The following is a 17,936-nucleotide window of genomic DNA, read 5'->3' on the forward strand; positions in this document are numbered from 1 at the left end:
CAATAAATGAAAAATTGAAGCCATATTATGAACATGCCAAGAAATTGGCAAAACACTTCAAAGAAATATCATTTGCTTATTCCAAAGGTATAATAATCAATTTGCCAATGTATTGGCAAGCCTTGCCTCCATGATGGAAGTCCATATAAGTTCTAGGATATTACCCTTCAGAATAAAGCAAAGGTATCTAACCAAAATTAATGCCTTGATAACTGAGGGATGACCATGGTACACATGTAGATTTCATTAATGAAATCAAGTAACCGAAAGATGCCACTCAAAAGGAACGGAGGTTCCCAAGGAGGTACGTTACTCAATACATATTACACAAAGGCATTTTATATGAACAATCATATGATGGAATATAACTAGTATGTGTAGATAAAGAGCAAGACCAAAACGTAACAAACAAGATCGATACATCATGATATATATGGTTCTCATATATATGAACGTTAGGATGTTGGAAAAAATAGATCCTAAGGTTAGGGTGCTTCTAAAATTTCATGGAAGTAGACTGTGCAAGCTACATCAAGAAATGCTTTAAGTGTCAAATTTTTGGTAATATGATACACGCACCAGTGGTTGAACCACATTCATTGAGTTCTTCATAGCCATTTGTCACTTGGGGTACATATGTTATTGGATAAATCATCCCCTAATCATCCAATGATTAAGTATAAAGAACTCAAAAGAGTTGGAATAGCGAACTATCAAAAGTCGAATGGCTTTGATCTAGGTATGGAGAATTCAACCTCACATATGGAAAAGGAGGCACAAAATACATAATATGGAGAGAGAGAGAGAGAGAGAGAGAGAGAGAGAGAGAGAGAGAGAGAGAGAGAGAGAGAGAGAGAGAGAGAGATTTACATGCTCCACACTTATATTGGTATCTTACACACTAAGCCAACGATGGGGAGAAAAATGGTATATTTAAGAAGATAAAGAGGGCGACTCACATATTTAATGAGATAGATGAGAAGATAAATTGTGAGAGGGAAGTACACATTGATAAGGTGTACTTCATTTTCTTCCTATACATGAATCTTCTCGCTTATAAGTTGAACAAGAGTTTGTTTTTAATAAAACCTCTCATGGTGATGGAGACTTGCTCTTAGGTGAGTGAATCACCATTTGAGTTTTGAGGTTCTCTAATGGTGAATCAGTGCAAACACTTCGGTGAGTGAGTCACCAAAAAACCCCAAAGTAAAGTGGTCTTCTCTACCCTTTATTATCCGATATCTCATTTCTTACTTTGCAATAAAACTTCCTATATTTTCAATCTTACTTTGTATTTTAATTTAAAATAGCATAAATTTGATACCAAAGCAAATTTTGATTCTTAACATCATGTCAAGAGGTAGAAGATGAGTTAAATAAATGTAATGAAAACCTTTGAATTTAAGCTGCATCATGTATGAGCTATGATGAACTCGAACCTAATATTAACTTCTTGTAAGGTGACGTCATAAGAGGGTGTTGGGACTTTTTGTATTTCAGTTTAAACATGTTAGAAAAGAATAAAAATGTAATTTATCATTTTTATGATACCCTCCGGAAAAGATAGAGGGGTCTCTTATATCACCCATTTGTGAATATATGAAAGGATTCTCTAAACAAGCAACGTAAAGCAACACACCAAAGAGATGCAAGAGTACAGTTTCTTACCGAGTGGGGACAATTATGCCATTTAATGTTAGAGAGAGAGAGACTGCTAGTGTACCTTCCTATAAAAATAGAGAAAAAGACCTCTATCCTAATGATGCAGGAAACACCAAAAAACAAGGTGAGCCAAAAGACCATGTTGCCCCCACAACGAGGGGCTGAAGATGTTGATGCACAACCTCTCATTGATTCCATGTGGTATTCCTACACCAGCAGGGCAAGGTTCTTTTCCCATGAAAATATATCAATTTAATCTCATAAAATCATTCCATGCTAAGGAAGGAAAGGCAATCATCTACCAAGAAAAAAAAAGTCATCAAACATTTCACATAGACGTGGATTATTTTCTCAAACAAAATATAGTTTCTTCTTTCCTTTTTTCTGTGTTAAAAAAAAAAGTTTATAGTCTATAGTTTAACCCTCTTAGAAGATGAACTTAAGAGGAGAAGAAACCGCAAGAACCTTCCAAGAAAGGTAGAAATAGGCAACCACCATGGAAATAGATTAACAGTTTTGTGGTAACTCATCCGCAAGAAACTGAGAGAACTCCTTTTCAGATTACACATTACTTACACTACTACTAAGCTAGAACAAGAACAATAATTAGAGGAGACTTTTCAACTACTACAGGATCTCTCCCATGTTTCCACTTCCTTCCCCAGTGCAGTGCATCATTGGCATCCATAATTGCCAATGAAACCCACTTGCGGATAGAACCAAAACACGGGTGTCCTCACCCTTCATCTTCAACAGATTACCCAAAAAAAGGAAAAAAACCCTAATCATGACTAGCTATATCACATCTCATAGATTACCCAAAAAAAGGAAAAACCCCTAATCATCACCTTTTTTCTTCTTCTAACCTAAAACCTTTTGGTATCCTCTTTTGGTTTTTTCTGAGTTTGGCCTGAAACTGTCGGTGGATGGTTAGGATCTAATCAGAAGGAGCAACTTCCACACACTTCCGAAATGGAACGATTACTTTTCCAATAGTTCCAATGGTAGGTTGCTGGGACAAGAAGCCATTGCGAGGAGGGGAGAACTGCACCGGCAAGTAGGCATTTGTATCACATATGAAAGTGGATTTCATGAAATGTTTCGCCAAGTTTTCCCTTCCCTGATCCAAAAATAATAAAAATATATCAGATTTTTGGACACCCTAATACCCTATGACTAGCTTTTAAGAATGAGCTCCACCTAGTTTCCTAACAGACCAAGATGTGAAAAAATGGTGGGTATGAGAAAGAAGAAGTGAAAGTAACCTGAATGTCAGCAAAATCAATCTCACAGGTCTTCCTTGAGTGGAAAATATCCCATTTGTGCATGTCATAAGCTCTAAAGAACCGAAAAGCTCCAGCAGTACTTGTGAAGTTCACGAACCCATAACCTTTGTTCTGATTGGATCTGAAGGAAGAACAGATAAGAGAGGAAGAAGTCATCAACCCATCATTTACTACTAAAAAAAAAAATTATAAGGAGAAGAACGGTCTTTAGTCCTTACTTGAAATCTACAGGAAGATACACAAAATCAAATTCAGAGAGAAGAATTGGAGGATTAATCTTTAATCCCATTATCTTCTTGTTCTGTTCCTCACAATGCTTATCTAGCAACTGAATCAACATCTTCCTACTGAATAATCAATAGGGTTTTTAAATGAAAGAATAATATCATCAGATACAGAAACTGAAATTAAAAAAATAAAAATCAAAAATAAAAATAAATAAATAAATAAATAAATAATAATAATAATAATAATAATAATAATAATAATAAAATGGTTAGAAGTTTATTTCTATTTGTGCAGAGGTAGAGACAACAACAATATTAGAAAGGGTTTCCAAGAAAATTTCACTTCCCATCAGTTTCTTATAAAAAATGTGATACTTAAACTTACAAAAAGATATTTGGAGATACTAAATGATGCATGCCACTCTAATGCATACATATACAAGCAGAGAGAGAGAGACCTTATTCGATTTGGGATATTTCGGATGATCAAAGAGGTATTCCCAGAAAATCTGAGAATAATGAAAGGTAATGAAGGGAGCGGAACCTTAACCCATTTGTTAATATTATCATCAAACTCTCTCCGCAGATACATGATGTTCTTCTGTTCATGAGTAACAAGTTTGTGGAACTCATCTTCTAATAAAACCCTCTCCATCACTTCAGTTGGATTTGAAGGTTTGAACTCCTTTGCAAAAGGGTTCAACCCCAACTTCTTTACCTTCTTCTCCTCCTCCATCTTGCACAAACCAGGAAGGAAAACTAGATACAGTACGCCAAACTTTAGATTTTACTCTGTTCAGTAAGGAGTGACTGTGTCCACAGTTGTAAAGTAGAAACAACAGAGTGAATCAGCTCACATCACTACTTTACATCACCCAGATTCAGGACAGAAAAGTAATATATTCGGGGGCGGCGAGATTGCGAGAAGGATGAGAGAGAGAGAGAGAGTTTTATTATAAAAATGGGTGTTCTTTTCTTCCGAATCAGCTCCCTTGATAATTGGCCTTTATTTATTATTATTATTATTTTTTTCTTTTTTTCTCTTGGAAAACTATATGAATAGCCACTTTAACTGCCACCTTACAAAACTACCCAACTTTTTTTTTTCCCACTCAATGTCATTTATATTAAGAATAAAAAAGAAACAAAGAATATATAATAATATAACCCTGGACTCGCCAGACGCTACCGAAAGATCTCAAAACTTTACTCTTCCCATCTTGGACATTGCCCTCAGCATGAGGCAACGGAGCAAAAACATCTAACAGCTTGTGACTATTCAAACCTAAAATGAGGTCTAGATAAAGCATCTTCAGAGAAATAATTTAGCAAATTCAGTGGCCAGTCAATAGAAGTAATATCCGCTTCTTTCTTGGTTGCAGCATTAGTTAGAAAATTCGCTATGAGATTGACCTCCTTGTAGCAATGAGTAATTTTTCAATTAATACCTCCAAGAAAAGATTGAAGCGACGTCCACTTTTGCCAAACAAACCAAGGCACCACACCCTTTTGGATAATCAACACTACTGATACCGAATCGCACTCTATACATAGACTGGAACAGTGCAGATCTCGAGCTCTTTCAATCCCTTGAATCACCGCATAAAATTTAGCTTGAAAATTAGTTGCAATCCCCAAATAAGAATTATAAACAGCAATTACATGGGAATTACTATCCTTGATCAGACCACCTGAGCCCGCCCGTAGGGTTCCCCAAAGAACACCCATCACAATTCAGTTTCCACCACTCTACCTACGGAGGCTGCCAAAAAACTTCCATTACCTCCTTAAACCTCCTTCTTGACACACCAAGCGTCAAGCTGCTGCCTAGCTGCAACGCCATCCTTGGGTTTATCCAACCGCGACAACGAGGGGCTAAACTCTTGATCTCTCCTGTTATAGCCCAAAAATTTTGGTTATAGGAGCGAGCTTTTCCCATGAATCTCCTCGAGTTCCTCTCCACCCATATAAAATATGGAATACCCATATAGAATATGGAATGAGAATAAAACCAGTTATCCACAATTCCAAAGAATCCCTACATGAGGAATTTTGATTCCACCAATTCAAGTGATCAAAAAATGATTCCCACTACATCTCCTAGTTCACCCCAAATATTTGAGCAAAAGACTTCTAAATAAAAACAGCACCATCGCACTCTAGAAAGAGGTGAAGTAATGATTCCTCCGCCTTTCTACAAAGCTCACACCTTGAAGGCAAACAAACTCCTTCCCTCTTCACCTTATCGTTAGTGGATAACTTCCAATGCATTAACTTCCACACAAACTGTGCAGTGGAATACACCTAATTTCCTCCATAATCCCTTTCAAGAAAGCTGATGACACCGACAGGAGGCTCCACTGACCCTCCTTAATGAAGTCTGCAACCTTCATATCACTTTTGTCAAAATGCTCTTGTGGGAGAGGAGATAGATCAGCAATGGATTGAGGTCCCATCCACCGCTTTTGGGAAGAAACAAAATTCCACATCTTAGAGATTCCTTTGAACAACGAAGAAGATTTATACGCCACCTTGAGCTTTCCAAATCTGTCCATAAACCTCGCTCACAGGAATTTACTTAAAGTTGTCTCCTCATGCTTCATCTGCCACACCAATTTACATAAACAAGCACAATTCATATCCCTTAACCTTCTAATCCCTACTTCCCCTTCAGATTTTGGTTTACAGACATCTTCCCATTTCACAGTAATTTTCCTTACCGAGTCAATATCTCCTTACCACAAAAAATTCCTCATCCACCATTCAATAATTTTAACCACTGACTCAGACCACAAGTATACAAAGAAATTATGAATTGGCATACCTAACACCACTGAATGAATAAGTTCCACCCGGCCAGCCGTAGAGAGGAGCTTGCCCTTCCATCCCTGTAACCATGCTTTTATCTTGTCCATCAGGGGAAGCAGAGGATCCTTGGTGACCCTTCCTTTAAAGATCTCAACTCCTAGGTATCTTGTTGGAAGTGCACAGATTGGAATTCTCAGCTCTTCCGCAATGAACCTCTTCTTGTGGGACACTACCTCACCAAAAAAGAGCTTACTCTTGTCCAAGTTAAATCTCTGACCAGAGAATTCTGATATTTCTGGAAAAAAAAAATCTCATAAATATCTTACATACTTGATTGTTGCATTCATGAAGATGAAAATATCATCTGTAAAGAGCAGACGACTCGGAACACCTACCCCTCTTGGACCAGAGAGAGATTTCAGCTTCCCCTCCTTTAACAAATTCTGCAAGCCTCTACACAACACTTTCTCTGCAAGAATAAACAATATTGGCGAGATTGGATCCCTTGCCTCAGACGTCGTTCAACAACAACAACAACAACAACAAAAACCCACAGGACCTCTATTCACCAACATAGAAATTCTTGTGGAAACCAAAATCTCATGCAGCCAACCTATCCACACCTCAGAGAACCCAAACTTCTTCAGCACTACAAAAAGAAAATCCCATGAAAGCATGTCATATGCCTTTTGCACGTCTACTTTTATCCCCATGCCCTCTCCACTCACTAAAGAGTGAAGTAGATTAGCCAACTCTGAAGCTAGGCCTATATTTGCAGATATTACCTTCCCCTTTTGAAATGCCCCTTGCTCATCTGACACCAAACGAAGAAGCAGTAAAGACAACTTGTTCACCATAATCTTTGACAAAACCTTGCAAAAGAAATTGGCCATACATATAGGACGAAATTTATCCAACGAGATCACCCCTACCACCTTCGGTATCAGCATCATAAAGTTGTTATTAACTCCCTTCAGAATCTTCCCTCCCATAAAAAAGACCTCACCACAAAAAAACCCTCCCCCACCAAATCCCTGCACTGCTTAAAAAAAGCACTTGGAAACCCATCAGGGTCAGGAGAGCTCTCTAGGTCAAGAGCCCAAACCGCCTATCTTATCTCCTCCCTCACAAGAACCTCCTCTAAAGCTATATGGTCTTCCCCTGATATTTCCTCAGGAATAACTTGCATCAGCACATTATGGGCTATACCCCTGATTTGTGAAAATTTTCATAAAAACTAGACACATACTGAGCTACCTGCGCTGGATCAAAAACCTTAGTTCCATCCTGCTTTCTTAAAGGTCCTGATAGTATTCTTTGCACGCACCTTTACTGAAAGATGGAAAAATGAGTTGCGATCTCCATCTTTTGCCCACTTTAAACGTGCCTTTTTCGCCTATAACTTCTCATGCTGCTCCACTGCCTTCAATAGGTGAGTTTTAGCTTCCGCTTCCCTGGAAAATAGCTCATCAGACATCCCATGCGGGTCAATTTCTCTCTGCACATTTTCCACCTCTTCCTCAGCCAATTCAGCGCCAAATCCACATTGGGGATCTTCTGTTTAGTCCACACCTTTAGTGAATACTTCACTCTTCTCAACTTCTAAGTTAGTCTATATATTGGACAACCACAAAAAATACTGAACTTGTGTTTAACAACAACATACAAAATCATGTTTGGGTTTACAAATTAACCAAAAGAGTGAGTCTCCCTCAACCATTTTTTTTAATCATTTTACCCCTGAATACTTGCACCCTATCTTCTCTTGTCACCAAGGATTTAGCTCTTGGTATTGGTATTGGTCGATCGTTATTGATACGATATGGATCAGTATCAGTAAGGATCAGTGCATATTGATCACTTTCTCCCTTGCTTTTTTTTAAAAAGTACATTTTTACTGTTTTACCCCTTAAATGATACGGGCAACCTATTCGGATCGATCAACTATTGCTATCGGTCTTAGCCGATATCAATACGATTCGGTCGATACTTGAAACCATGTTTGTCACAATGTTCACTCCGATCACCATATCCACTCTGATCACCAAGCCCATGGTTACACACAGCACTGGTAGCTATCCCAGCCACCAGCCATGGTCATGAAGGGATTATATGAATTGTATTTGCAAGTCACATTTTATTAAAGAGAAAGTTGAAGTTGTAGGGTCAAGGATTTAGACGGGGTGTTCCATTCATTATTCCGGCATTTGGAGCCTATAAAATTGATCGTCGGGGGGGGGGGGGAGAAACACCTTCGCCGGTGTTCATTGATAGTGTAAACATCTATTATGGCCATCTCAGTGGCAGATTTTAGACCTTACAATTTTTTTTCATGGAGGTGTTTTGGTTTTTTTTTTTTTTTTTTTTTGGCGGGGGGTGGGGGCAAGAGTTTCTCTTGGAACATGCTGCACCGCCTCCTTCTCTCTCTCTCTCTCTCTCTCTCTCCATCACACCTTACAATAGCGAACAACAAAGCAGCCACAGGAGAAAGATAGATACAAAAAGGATAGCAAGGACCGAGTGGGGGTGCTGATGGAGGAAGGTAGCAAGGGAGGGATCAATGGATTTTCTCAAAGGTTGAACGATTGGGACGTTGGAGGTTGGACGAGCGATGATGGAAGCATCAGTAGAGATAGATGCAAAAAGGGTCAGTTTGTTGATGTCCATGGCAGAGGGTAGCCAGGGAGGGATGGATGTGGTCAGAGGTTAAACGATTGGAGTGATAGAGGTTGGGCGATATGATGACTGTAGCAGGGATGCAGAGTTGCAACCAAATTTGCAAATGAGATGTGGTGTTGTTCGAAGAAGAAGAAAAACTAAAGAGGGAGAAAAGGGCCTATAGTAATGCACAGGGGATGGACCACTCACAGATGGGAATCTCTATAGCAGATTATCGGTAAAATCTATTTTATTTTTCAATTTGAACCAGAGAAAAAATTTTCCAGAAATCAAAAAGGCGCCATTAGAGAGGAGATATTTAAAAAAAAAAAAAAAAGATGAAGGGGGGGGTGTTGGGGAGGAAAATTGAGTGGATGCAGAAGTTGAGGATTGGGGAGGTCAAGGATATTGAATAAATTGTTAGGAAGGTGCAGGTGTGGAGTGGAAGGGGGTGGGGCAAGGATAGGGGCAGGGGAGGACAAGGGTTGCAGGGAAGGGGATCGGACATCAGAGAAGGCAGGGTGCAAGAAGTCAGGGGTAAAATGGTAAAAAATAAATAAGGCTAAGGGAGAATCACTGTTTTGGGTAGTTTTGTAAATCCAAACTTGAATTTTTAGATTGTTGTTATCTGAAACACAAGTTGGTTAGTTTTGTAGAGGAAAACCCAAAAGTGGGTAATCAGGTAATTTTTCCTTCTTTTTTTTTCCCCCTGAATTAGGCCCATTTATTTCTGTTTTGAAATTTTCCCCCGTAAAATCCGGTTTTCCTTTATTTGTTTTCTAGTTTGGAAAATTTTCAAAATTTTACAACAAAGCTACCCTTTTTTGAAAAACTGGATGGAAAATTTACCCTAAAATTTGTTGGTAAAATAACTTGGAAAACCTATCGGGTTTGAGTCTCATTCCTCATCTCCTCCTTCTCTCTTCCCCACGATCACCTTCTCTCCTCATCTCAGAGCAGATCTGTTCTCTTCTCCTTTTTCATCTCAGAGCCGATCTCCCTCTCATCGTAGAGTGGGGAAAATCTCGGCTAGAATCCCAAGTGACGTTGGTGTGACCATTGAGTTTCTCATTTTCTCCATTCTGCAATCCATATTTGTAGCGTTTGAGTGAAAGTTTTGGAGTTTCGGTTTCAAACTTTGATGTTGTAAGGTTTATTAGATCCAGAGCCAGAGAAATATTTTTTTACAAAAGGTAACAGATATGGTTTCAACCTCGAAGTTCAATCTGATGCAGTTTTTTTTTCTTTTTCTTTTCACAATTTTAGGCTGCAAATTACTGATTTTCTTTCCTACCGTTTAAATGATTTTGAGATCTTTTTGTTGATTTGGATGATCTATTTGATTTGTATTCATATTTACAAATTTTGTGGAATAATATCATGGCAATTCCCTCTTGTAAATCCCTCTGTTCGGCCAACATTTGCACAATTACTGTCATTATGCATACGCCCTGGAATTTTGTGATCAAAGATTTGCAAATCTTTACTTAATTTCTCTGACTATGATTAAAAGTGCGAAAGAGAAGAACCTGTAGCCACAAGAAGCAATACAAGGAGTAGGACCAAAAGAAGATCTGCACATGACCATGAGGCCTTGGCCAGTAATGGTGCAAGGCACATCTTAAGCACAAGGCAAAGGTCATGGCTGCATAGCAGCTTCAAGCAAAGACACATGGGCATGTCACTGATACGTGCAAGAGTTGTTTGCCACGTATGGATCCTAGTTGGCGTAGGCAGTTATTTTATTTATTTAAATTGTTGCTTATGCTTATTATTAATGCCATGTTCATGTAGTTAAGATCACACACGTGATCTTATATGGGTAGTTATAGGAAGTGAGGGAAGTTGAAGTATGTGGTGTAAAATGTGGGTTGGAGTTAAAATATAAGAGATAATAGGAGAGAAGTGGGTGGATGCGTGTAACTAATGTTATATTGTAGGGATAAATATCTTTGTTTAGAAAATAAAAATGGAAAAGAGAATCTTATCTTATTCTGCTCGTTGAGTAGGGAGGCAGTGGTTTCCTCAATAGAGCCACAACCCATTGAAACTCTTACTTGATTACCCGTATTAGAATTACTTCTCTTTCAAACTCTATCTCATCAAGATAGGTAGGAAAGGAGCTACCACGTACGTACCATCTTAGTATCAGAGCCTGAGAATAGAGCAACAAGTAGAAAGGCTAGAGAGTGAGGTGAGTTTCCTCCATGAAGGACAACAACAAATTTTGTCCAAGTTAGATGGTCAACAACAACTACTCGACATAACGAAGGAAACGTTTGAGAATCTAATCCCTCCTTCACTAAACCAGGCGGAGGGAGAAGTAGGAGAAATTCTCATGCTTCCACGCAAAACCTTCAGGGGTCCCGATCTTTCAAGCCTAGCCCCACGGTTCGCACAACAACCTCACAACAAATGTACCGACCTAAGATGGTAAAGCTGGATTTTTCTCTTTACAATGGAGAAGAAGATACTACAAGTCGGACTTGCCGTGTAATATCCCACTTCTTAAACCCGGTCTGATTTCGTAGTTGAACCGGTTTAACCATGCAGGAACCGAGCCAGAGGATGTTAGAGCGGGTTCCTTATGGGCTATGATGGCACGGGTGACCTTAAACACCGGCTGGCCCGACAAGTCCAAGGAATCCATGCACGATTTGGTCCCAATCCCTTCCAGGATTTCTTTGGCGAGCTTGCTAAGTTGCAACAGACAAGATCAATTCGAGAGTACCAGTCTAAGTTTGGGAGGATTTTATCTAAAGTGGGTCTACTCCCTCCTAATAGACAGGTGAGTTGCTTCGTTAGTGGCCTCTGCAATTCCATTAAGGCCGATGCCCTGGCAGCGCAATCATCATCCCTTGCTAGTGCCATTGGTCTGGCACGGTTTTACGAGGCAAAGGTCATGTCACAGAGACATGATGACCCACCAATTGAGCAGTCAAGTGCGTTTTGGTGAGAAAAGTAAAGAGGAGAGAGAAAAAGAAAGGGAAGAAGAAAGGAAGAGGAAGAAAGGGAGGATTTCAGTGGCGCCGAAGCTCGATCTTGCCATTCCGGTGCCGGGAGGGTAATCTTCAACTCGAGATCTACAGTTGGAGGTAAGAAAAGTTGGGTTTTATGAACATTCACCATATCCACGCTTTAAACCCTTGATTCGAGTATGGTCAGGACAAGACCAAACTCAAGTAGGGAGGAACATGATATGTGCAAGAGTTGTTTGCCATGTATGGATCCTAGTTGGCATAGGCAGTTATTTTATTTATTTAAATTGTTGCTTATGCTTATTATTAATGCCATATTCATGTAGTTAAGTTCACACACGTGATCGTATATGGGTAGTTATAGGAAGTGAGGGGAGTTGAAGTATATGGTGTAAAATGTGGGTTGGAGTTAAAATAGGAGAGATAATAGGAGAGAAGTGGGTGCATGCATGTAACTGATGCTATATTGTAGGGATAAATATCCTTGTTTAGAAAATAAAAATGGAAAAGAGAATCTTATCTTATTCTGCTCGTTGAGTAGGGAGGCAGTGGTTTCCTCAATAGAGCCACAACCCATTGAAATTCTTACTTAATTACCCGTATTTAGAATTACTTCTCTTTCAAACTCTATTTCATCAAGATAGGTAAGAAAGGATCTACCATGTACGTACCAGTCATGGCCACGACCAGGTGTAGCAAGGGTCTCGGGCAAGGGTGTGTGCAGCTCAGCCATGGGTTGGTGCACAATGAAGGGTTTGTTGGTTGAATTTTGAGATAAATGCCTAATTTTGACTAAGGCATTGAATGATCATCACTTTTTCAACAGATCGTTTCAAAGAGGCTCTTCCATTCTTTTTTTTTTTTTTTGGGTGAAGAGGCTCTTCCATTCAATTGCCAAGAAATGAATGTTCTTAGTAACCATTAAATGTCTTGGGGTTTTTTATTTAAATCTTAAAAATTGGCCACACCTCAATTAAGAAGATTTTAGTGACTGAGTTAATATTGGTCTATAGGCGCCGCATAGAAACATCATGATCCATCGTATCATTCCTTTTTCTAAGCATTTAATGCCTTAGTTGGCATATAATTGGTGAGGCAAAGGTTTTGGATTAAGTATGAGTGTAAAGACATTTACGTAATTATTAGCATATAATTTGGGGTGCATAATTCAAATTGGTTATAATGGCATCTTGGTAATTATTTTAAATGATTTTTCTTTGAAAAATAAATGTAAAAAAACATTGAAAATTTTTACGGTAATATTTTACAATATATTTTACCTCTTTGAAACAAACAATGGAAAATTTGTCAACATGTAAAATTTTTCGTGAAAAATTACGGGTAAAACTTTACACCGAAACCAAAGAACCTTGGAAACGGAGTTTTAGAATACTAGATTAGCGGCTTAGCCCAGTGGTGACAGCTTTGCTTTGAAGAACCGACGCCCAAGAGAGGAGGTTGTTGGATCGAACACTATCATATGCAAGTGTGTATGGGTGGATGTGTGTAGGAGTTCTGGCCATTGGTCATACTCCAAGTAGGATAGAGTAGCAAAAAAAGAGAAAAAGAAGAAGAAAGGAAGAGAGTATCAACCGTATCGTATTGGTATCGGCTGAGACTGACCCTAATACCTAACCAATCTGGGATTGGGTATCAGCATCAAAGTAGGGAAAAATCATACATAAAACTTATTTTGTATGAAAAATCAAGGTAAAATTGATCGATCAAGACCAATACAGGCCAATCTAAGATCGGTATCAAACAATCCGATACCTAAGAACTAAATCTTTAGAGGGACAATTTATAGAGTGATTTTCTCATTGACATTAGAGCCAAAAAGGAAAATCTTTGACACTGCTATGATTTGTACTTCTTTTTTTTTTTTTTATCCTTTCAAGTATAACACTTTTTTCATGTTGAAGATTAATCCATATACTTATGCTCAAGAAATATGTAATACAATGATAGTTTTTTATAATGACATAATGATAAGTTGTTAATTGTAAATTACTTTTAAAAAATATTTTTTACCAAAAAGTTGTTACATTTGCATCCTCTATGTTTAGACAGATGAGAGGGTGAAAAGATGCACCTACCACTCTGATCGGGGCTCCTCTATAGCACAACAGAGGTGTCTAACGGCCTGGATCACCTCGAGGCGCGTGTCCATGTGTTGGGGTCCATGCCCGGGTGCTCTAAGACGTCGGATGTGCACTGCCACCCTTCTTGCACCACAAAAAAGCCAGATCCTTGGTTGGATGCCTATTCAATCACTTCCACTAGCTCAAGTGCTAAACAATTGTTACATGACCAGGTAGTATTCTTTCTCAATCTTTAAAAAAAAAAAAAAAAAATGCAATTAAAAATCCGTTTCAAAGTCCCATTTATAAATGAGTTCTGTAGATGGTCACATCAGGCCTGATACTAGGACAAAATCTTTTGTAGGAACCTTTGTAGGATAGGAGGGTATTTTGGATAAGTTAAAATGGCAAGATCAATGGTGGTGTTTTTACTTATATTTATAAAGAAGTGCAAAAGACTTGCACAACGTCAGTTGAAATTCCATACCGCATGCAGTCACCCCCTGAAGACCCAGATTACTGTAACACTCATCCTTGTAAAATGAATTATATACCCTCTATTTTTCAGTTTTTCTCCTTAACACCCCGGCTGGGTGACATATCAGAAGTAAAGTATATTTATCCAGCCTATATTTTAGCGAAATGGGGCACAACGCCAACAATGGCAATCATCAGAAACGACATGTGAAAACAGATCCTCGTCAAAGTCTTTCTATAAGAGTTTATTTTTAAGGAGTGTGGAGGTGCTTCCTGGTTACCTTCTTGCATTGGCAGCCAATTCCGATTACAGAGCCCATTCCCATAAAAGCCCATGTGGATGATACTGTTCTCACAATGTCATCAGTGCGGCATAGGAGATTCCCCCATTTAGGGTTCAAGAACCCTCTTCTTGTATAAATATATGGACAAATACAAAACCAGCTCTAGCATAGTTTGTATACTAGTTGATATGTATAGGTATCGTTGAAGCATGATATTAATACGACATCCATACATATTATTAGTGTATCAACAAAAAAATGGATATGTTTTCTAGGGGAAAAAGAGCACTGCATAGTCATGTGGAGCCTGCACCCGAAACACAGGAGGACACGATGTTACCATGCCATATCCTCATGAAATAAAAAAATCATAACCCGGGTTGCAGACAAATGGCCCGGTGCACGCTCTCTTTGGCCCCACTCTGGTGCAGGCTACACAACCATCCAGCAATCAAAGTGACCTGTATTCTGGCAATCTCTAACAGAACATGTCTCCCCGGGACTTTCTCAGAACATGTCTTTCCAGAGGAGATTGGAGTAGAGAGACGGTCCTAGTTTCTTCTTTTTTTCACTAGAAGATCAAAGGAGCCGGGAAGAGGGGGTAGGGGTGGGGGTGGTGAAGAGACCTTCCATATAACCAGTATTAAACCTCATGTAAACTTTCCAAAATTTGAATACTTATTACAATCCTATATAAGTCTCATTTGGTGGAACCAAATAAAAAAAGTCCCATTTGGTTTTCTCATTTTAAAAGAAAATGAGAGAATACCACAACTGAAGCATTTGTGTCCCTACTCAAACGGCCATGAGATCTCCAAAATTGCGCATCAAAAAGATCGACCCAGCAAAAAGTCCAGCAGCTCGCAACAGTTTCTGAAAAGCATCAAAACTTAATCATGTAAGCACTGCTGCTGAAGTTAAAACAAAAAAACAAAAAAATAAATAAATAACTCCTCCTTGCCACACAAAGCTTACAGTTCCCCCAAAAAAGCATAAGCAATTGATATAAAATAACTACTAAATCAAACCACCGAAAAAAAAAAAAAAAAAAATCACAGAACATGGAGCTCCAATGCAAGCAAAGTTGCAACTCCTATGACCAAAATGACTTTTTGCAACATTTTTATGGGAAAGTTTCTTGTACCACCCGTCACTATCCCAATTATCATGTGCTACCAAATTTTTTGAAAAATATCAAATACCACCCCACTTTCATAACGAAATAACATATAATTCCACTCTGTTAGTTGATTCCCGTTAAGTAATGACATCACAAGGTTGAAGTTTTCTTAATGGAAAAACTACCCCCGAAGAATCTACCCTTCATTGTAAAACCCCCCAAACTGAAGATGAAATTAGTTCGGTTTCTATGTCTTTGTTGCAAACCTGAAGAATTGTTGTGCAAGACATAAGCCAAGTAAGTCCATTAAAATCTGATACTTCAGGAATGCGGCAATTGGATTCAATATGATCACATCATTGATGATAGCCATCGTCATTAATGTTGCCTTGAGTTACCCAACCTTGCTTGGGTGGATTCCATCTCCTTTCTTTCCCATTTACGTTCACAATATTCACAAAGCTGTTTACAAAAAAATATACATAGAACTAAGCATTGAAGTCACTAAGGAACTTATGATACTGAAGGAAGGTATGTTCCAGGTGAATCTGGAGAATATATTCAGTATGTGCATAGAGTGCCTGTTAAATTGACATTTGGGGAGTGGAACATGACATAGTACAACAGGGGTAGCCTCCGATTTCTTTGGCTGGTTCGCTCCTAATTTCTATTTAAGAAGAAAAGATCCCATTAAAATCTTGGAAGGTTTGAATCTCTAAATTTGTTGGGTTTTGATAGGACTGCAAGTAACCTGGAATGGGCAGTTCTGTATGTGCTTGCAACAGACTAGGATGGGTTTCTCATCCAAAGAAGCTGTGAGGCGCTGCTACAATGGTAGCTTATTTGATTACTGCGCTAAGATGCAAAGCGGAGCTGATAAGATGGGCTAATCTACATGTATAAGTATTGAAATTATATCTTTCTGTACAGACATTTCCATGTCTCAGCTGCTCGGATTTGCAGCTATGTGGTCCCAATAAATTTAAGTACTACATTTGATCACTACCATAGAAACCCTTAACTGTCATGTTCGAAGAAGAAGAAACGGTGTGTCCCGCTTAAGTTTCATTTAATAATTTAGTGTGTTGTATGGAAGGATATAATATGGTTAAAATGGTGTTTTTCTTTTTTTTTCAAAGTTTTAAGTTAACAGCATTACTCATACTAGGTGCGGAACGGTTGATATTTCTCAAAAAAATTGGTAGCACATGATATTCAGGATAGTTACAAGGGTGGTACAAGAAATTTTCCCTTCTTCATTTGCTGTAAGCCCATTTTCTATTCAGTATAAGTCCTATGACCAAAACGACTTTTTGCATCATTTTTCATTTTCTGTAAACCCATTTTCTATTTAGTATATAGACAAAATGAATGCTTCCAGCAAGCATAATTACAAACCCAGAGAAGAGAATTGCATTTGCTTCAACTCAGGCAGTAAGCACCATAGGTATATGAGGCAAGAAAGGGGAAAAAAAATAAGAAGACTAATTTATCTCTAATATACAGAAAGATCATAAATTAATATTGGCAAGAGTACAGTGGCAAGCATCAATGTATTGCCTTGAACAACCCATCTCTCATCCTACACAGTTTTTTTATTTTATCAGTCAACTAATCAATTTATAAACCCAGAACATTAGGTAATAAAAAGCAATGGAGATTACAGTCCAACGCATCATCACCGGCATCAAATACAGGGAAAACAAGAAACCATACATGAATCACCAATCGCACGAAACCTCAGATCACAGACAAACGAAAGAGGAAGAAATATAGGGTTCGGGAAACAAAACATAGATGCATATAAACAAGATTGAGTAAATAAATTACCATGTTCATAGCCCATTTTTCCTCGTTTTGCGTTTGGGAGTTCCAGAACTCCTTCACCTTCTCCAGGGAGATGGAAGATTTTGCCATTGAAGCTCGCTCTCTTCGGCCTCTAGGGTTAGAAACTGAAAAAGGGTTTTAGGCTTTTAGTGGTTTCTCCTCTTGGCTCCTGGGGCGGAAGTAATTGACAATTAACAATTTCCACCGAAGAAGGGCATTCCTTCGTTTAGTATGACTGGGCTTCCACTAGGCCCGTTTTGGGTTCACAAATCCAACTCCACAAACTAAAAGGATCCTACCATTATATTATTCTAGATCCTCTTATAATTAATGTATCGCACAAGCAAAACTGTTTTGAGTTATAACTTTTTCATGTCAATACTTTTTAATAACAATAACGACAACCAAAAACAAGTCAGCCTTATCCCAACTTAATGGGGTTGGCTATATGAATTAGGGCAAAAACAAAATAAGAGAAAAAAGAGAGCAAAAGAAAGAACAATGAAAGCAAATGAGGTCGTACTCGGA

At 38.5% G+C, this 17,936-nt stretch overlaps 2 protein-coding genes across 3 annotated transcripts; both read right to left on the reverse strand.

Annotated features, from left to right (window-relative positions):
• Nucleotides 1-2,205: 2,205 nt before the first annotated feature.
• Nucleotides 2,206-4,018, reverse strand: LOC122078290 (protein terminal ear1 homolog). Of its 2 annotated transcripts, XM_042644217.1 has the most exons (4): nt 3,634-4,018; nt 3,167-3,295; nt 2,928-3,069; nt 2,206-2,782 (listed from the first exon to the last, which is right to left on the reverse strand). In XM_042644217.1, the coding sequence occupies exons 1-4, from the start codon at nt 3,909-3,911 to the stop codon at nt 2,600-2,602; spliced, it is 732 nt and encodes a 243-aa protein (XP_042500151.1). In that variant the 5' UTR covers nt 3,912-4,018; the 3' UTR covers nt 2,206-2,599. The 2 variants fall into 2 exon arrangements, with proteins under 2 accessions (XP_042500151.1, XP_042500152.1); XM_042644218.1 differs by lacking the exon at nt 3,167-3,295 and having other exon boundaries at nt 3,634-4,016.
• Nucleotides 4,019-15,095: 11,077 nt separating this feature from the next.
• On the reverse strand, nt 15,096-17,689 carry LOC122079075 (mitochondrial import receptor subunit TOM5 homolog). The gene is made up of 2 exons (XM_042645318.1): nt 17,412-17,689; nt 15,096-15,334 (listed from the first exon to the last, which is right to left on the reverse strand). Exons 1-2 carry the CDS (start codon nt 17,496-17,498, stop codon nt 15,257-15,259), a joined length of 165 nt encoding a protein of 54 aa, XP_042501252.1. The 5' UTR covers nt 17,499-17,689; the 3' UTR covers nt 15,096-15,256.
• Nucleotides 17,690-17,936: the final 247 nt, after the last annotated feature.

This window comes from Macadamia integrifolia, chromosome 5, assembly GCF_013358625.1.
Source record: "Macadamia integrifolia cultivar HAES 741 chromosome 5, SCU_Mint_v3, whole genome shotgun sequence".
NCBI classification, from domain to species: Eukaryota; Viridiplantae; Streptophyta; class Magnoliopsida; order Proteales; family Proteaceae; genus Macadamia; species Macadamia integrifolia.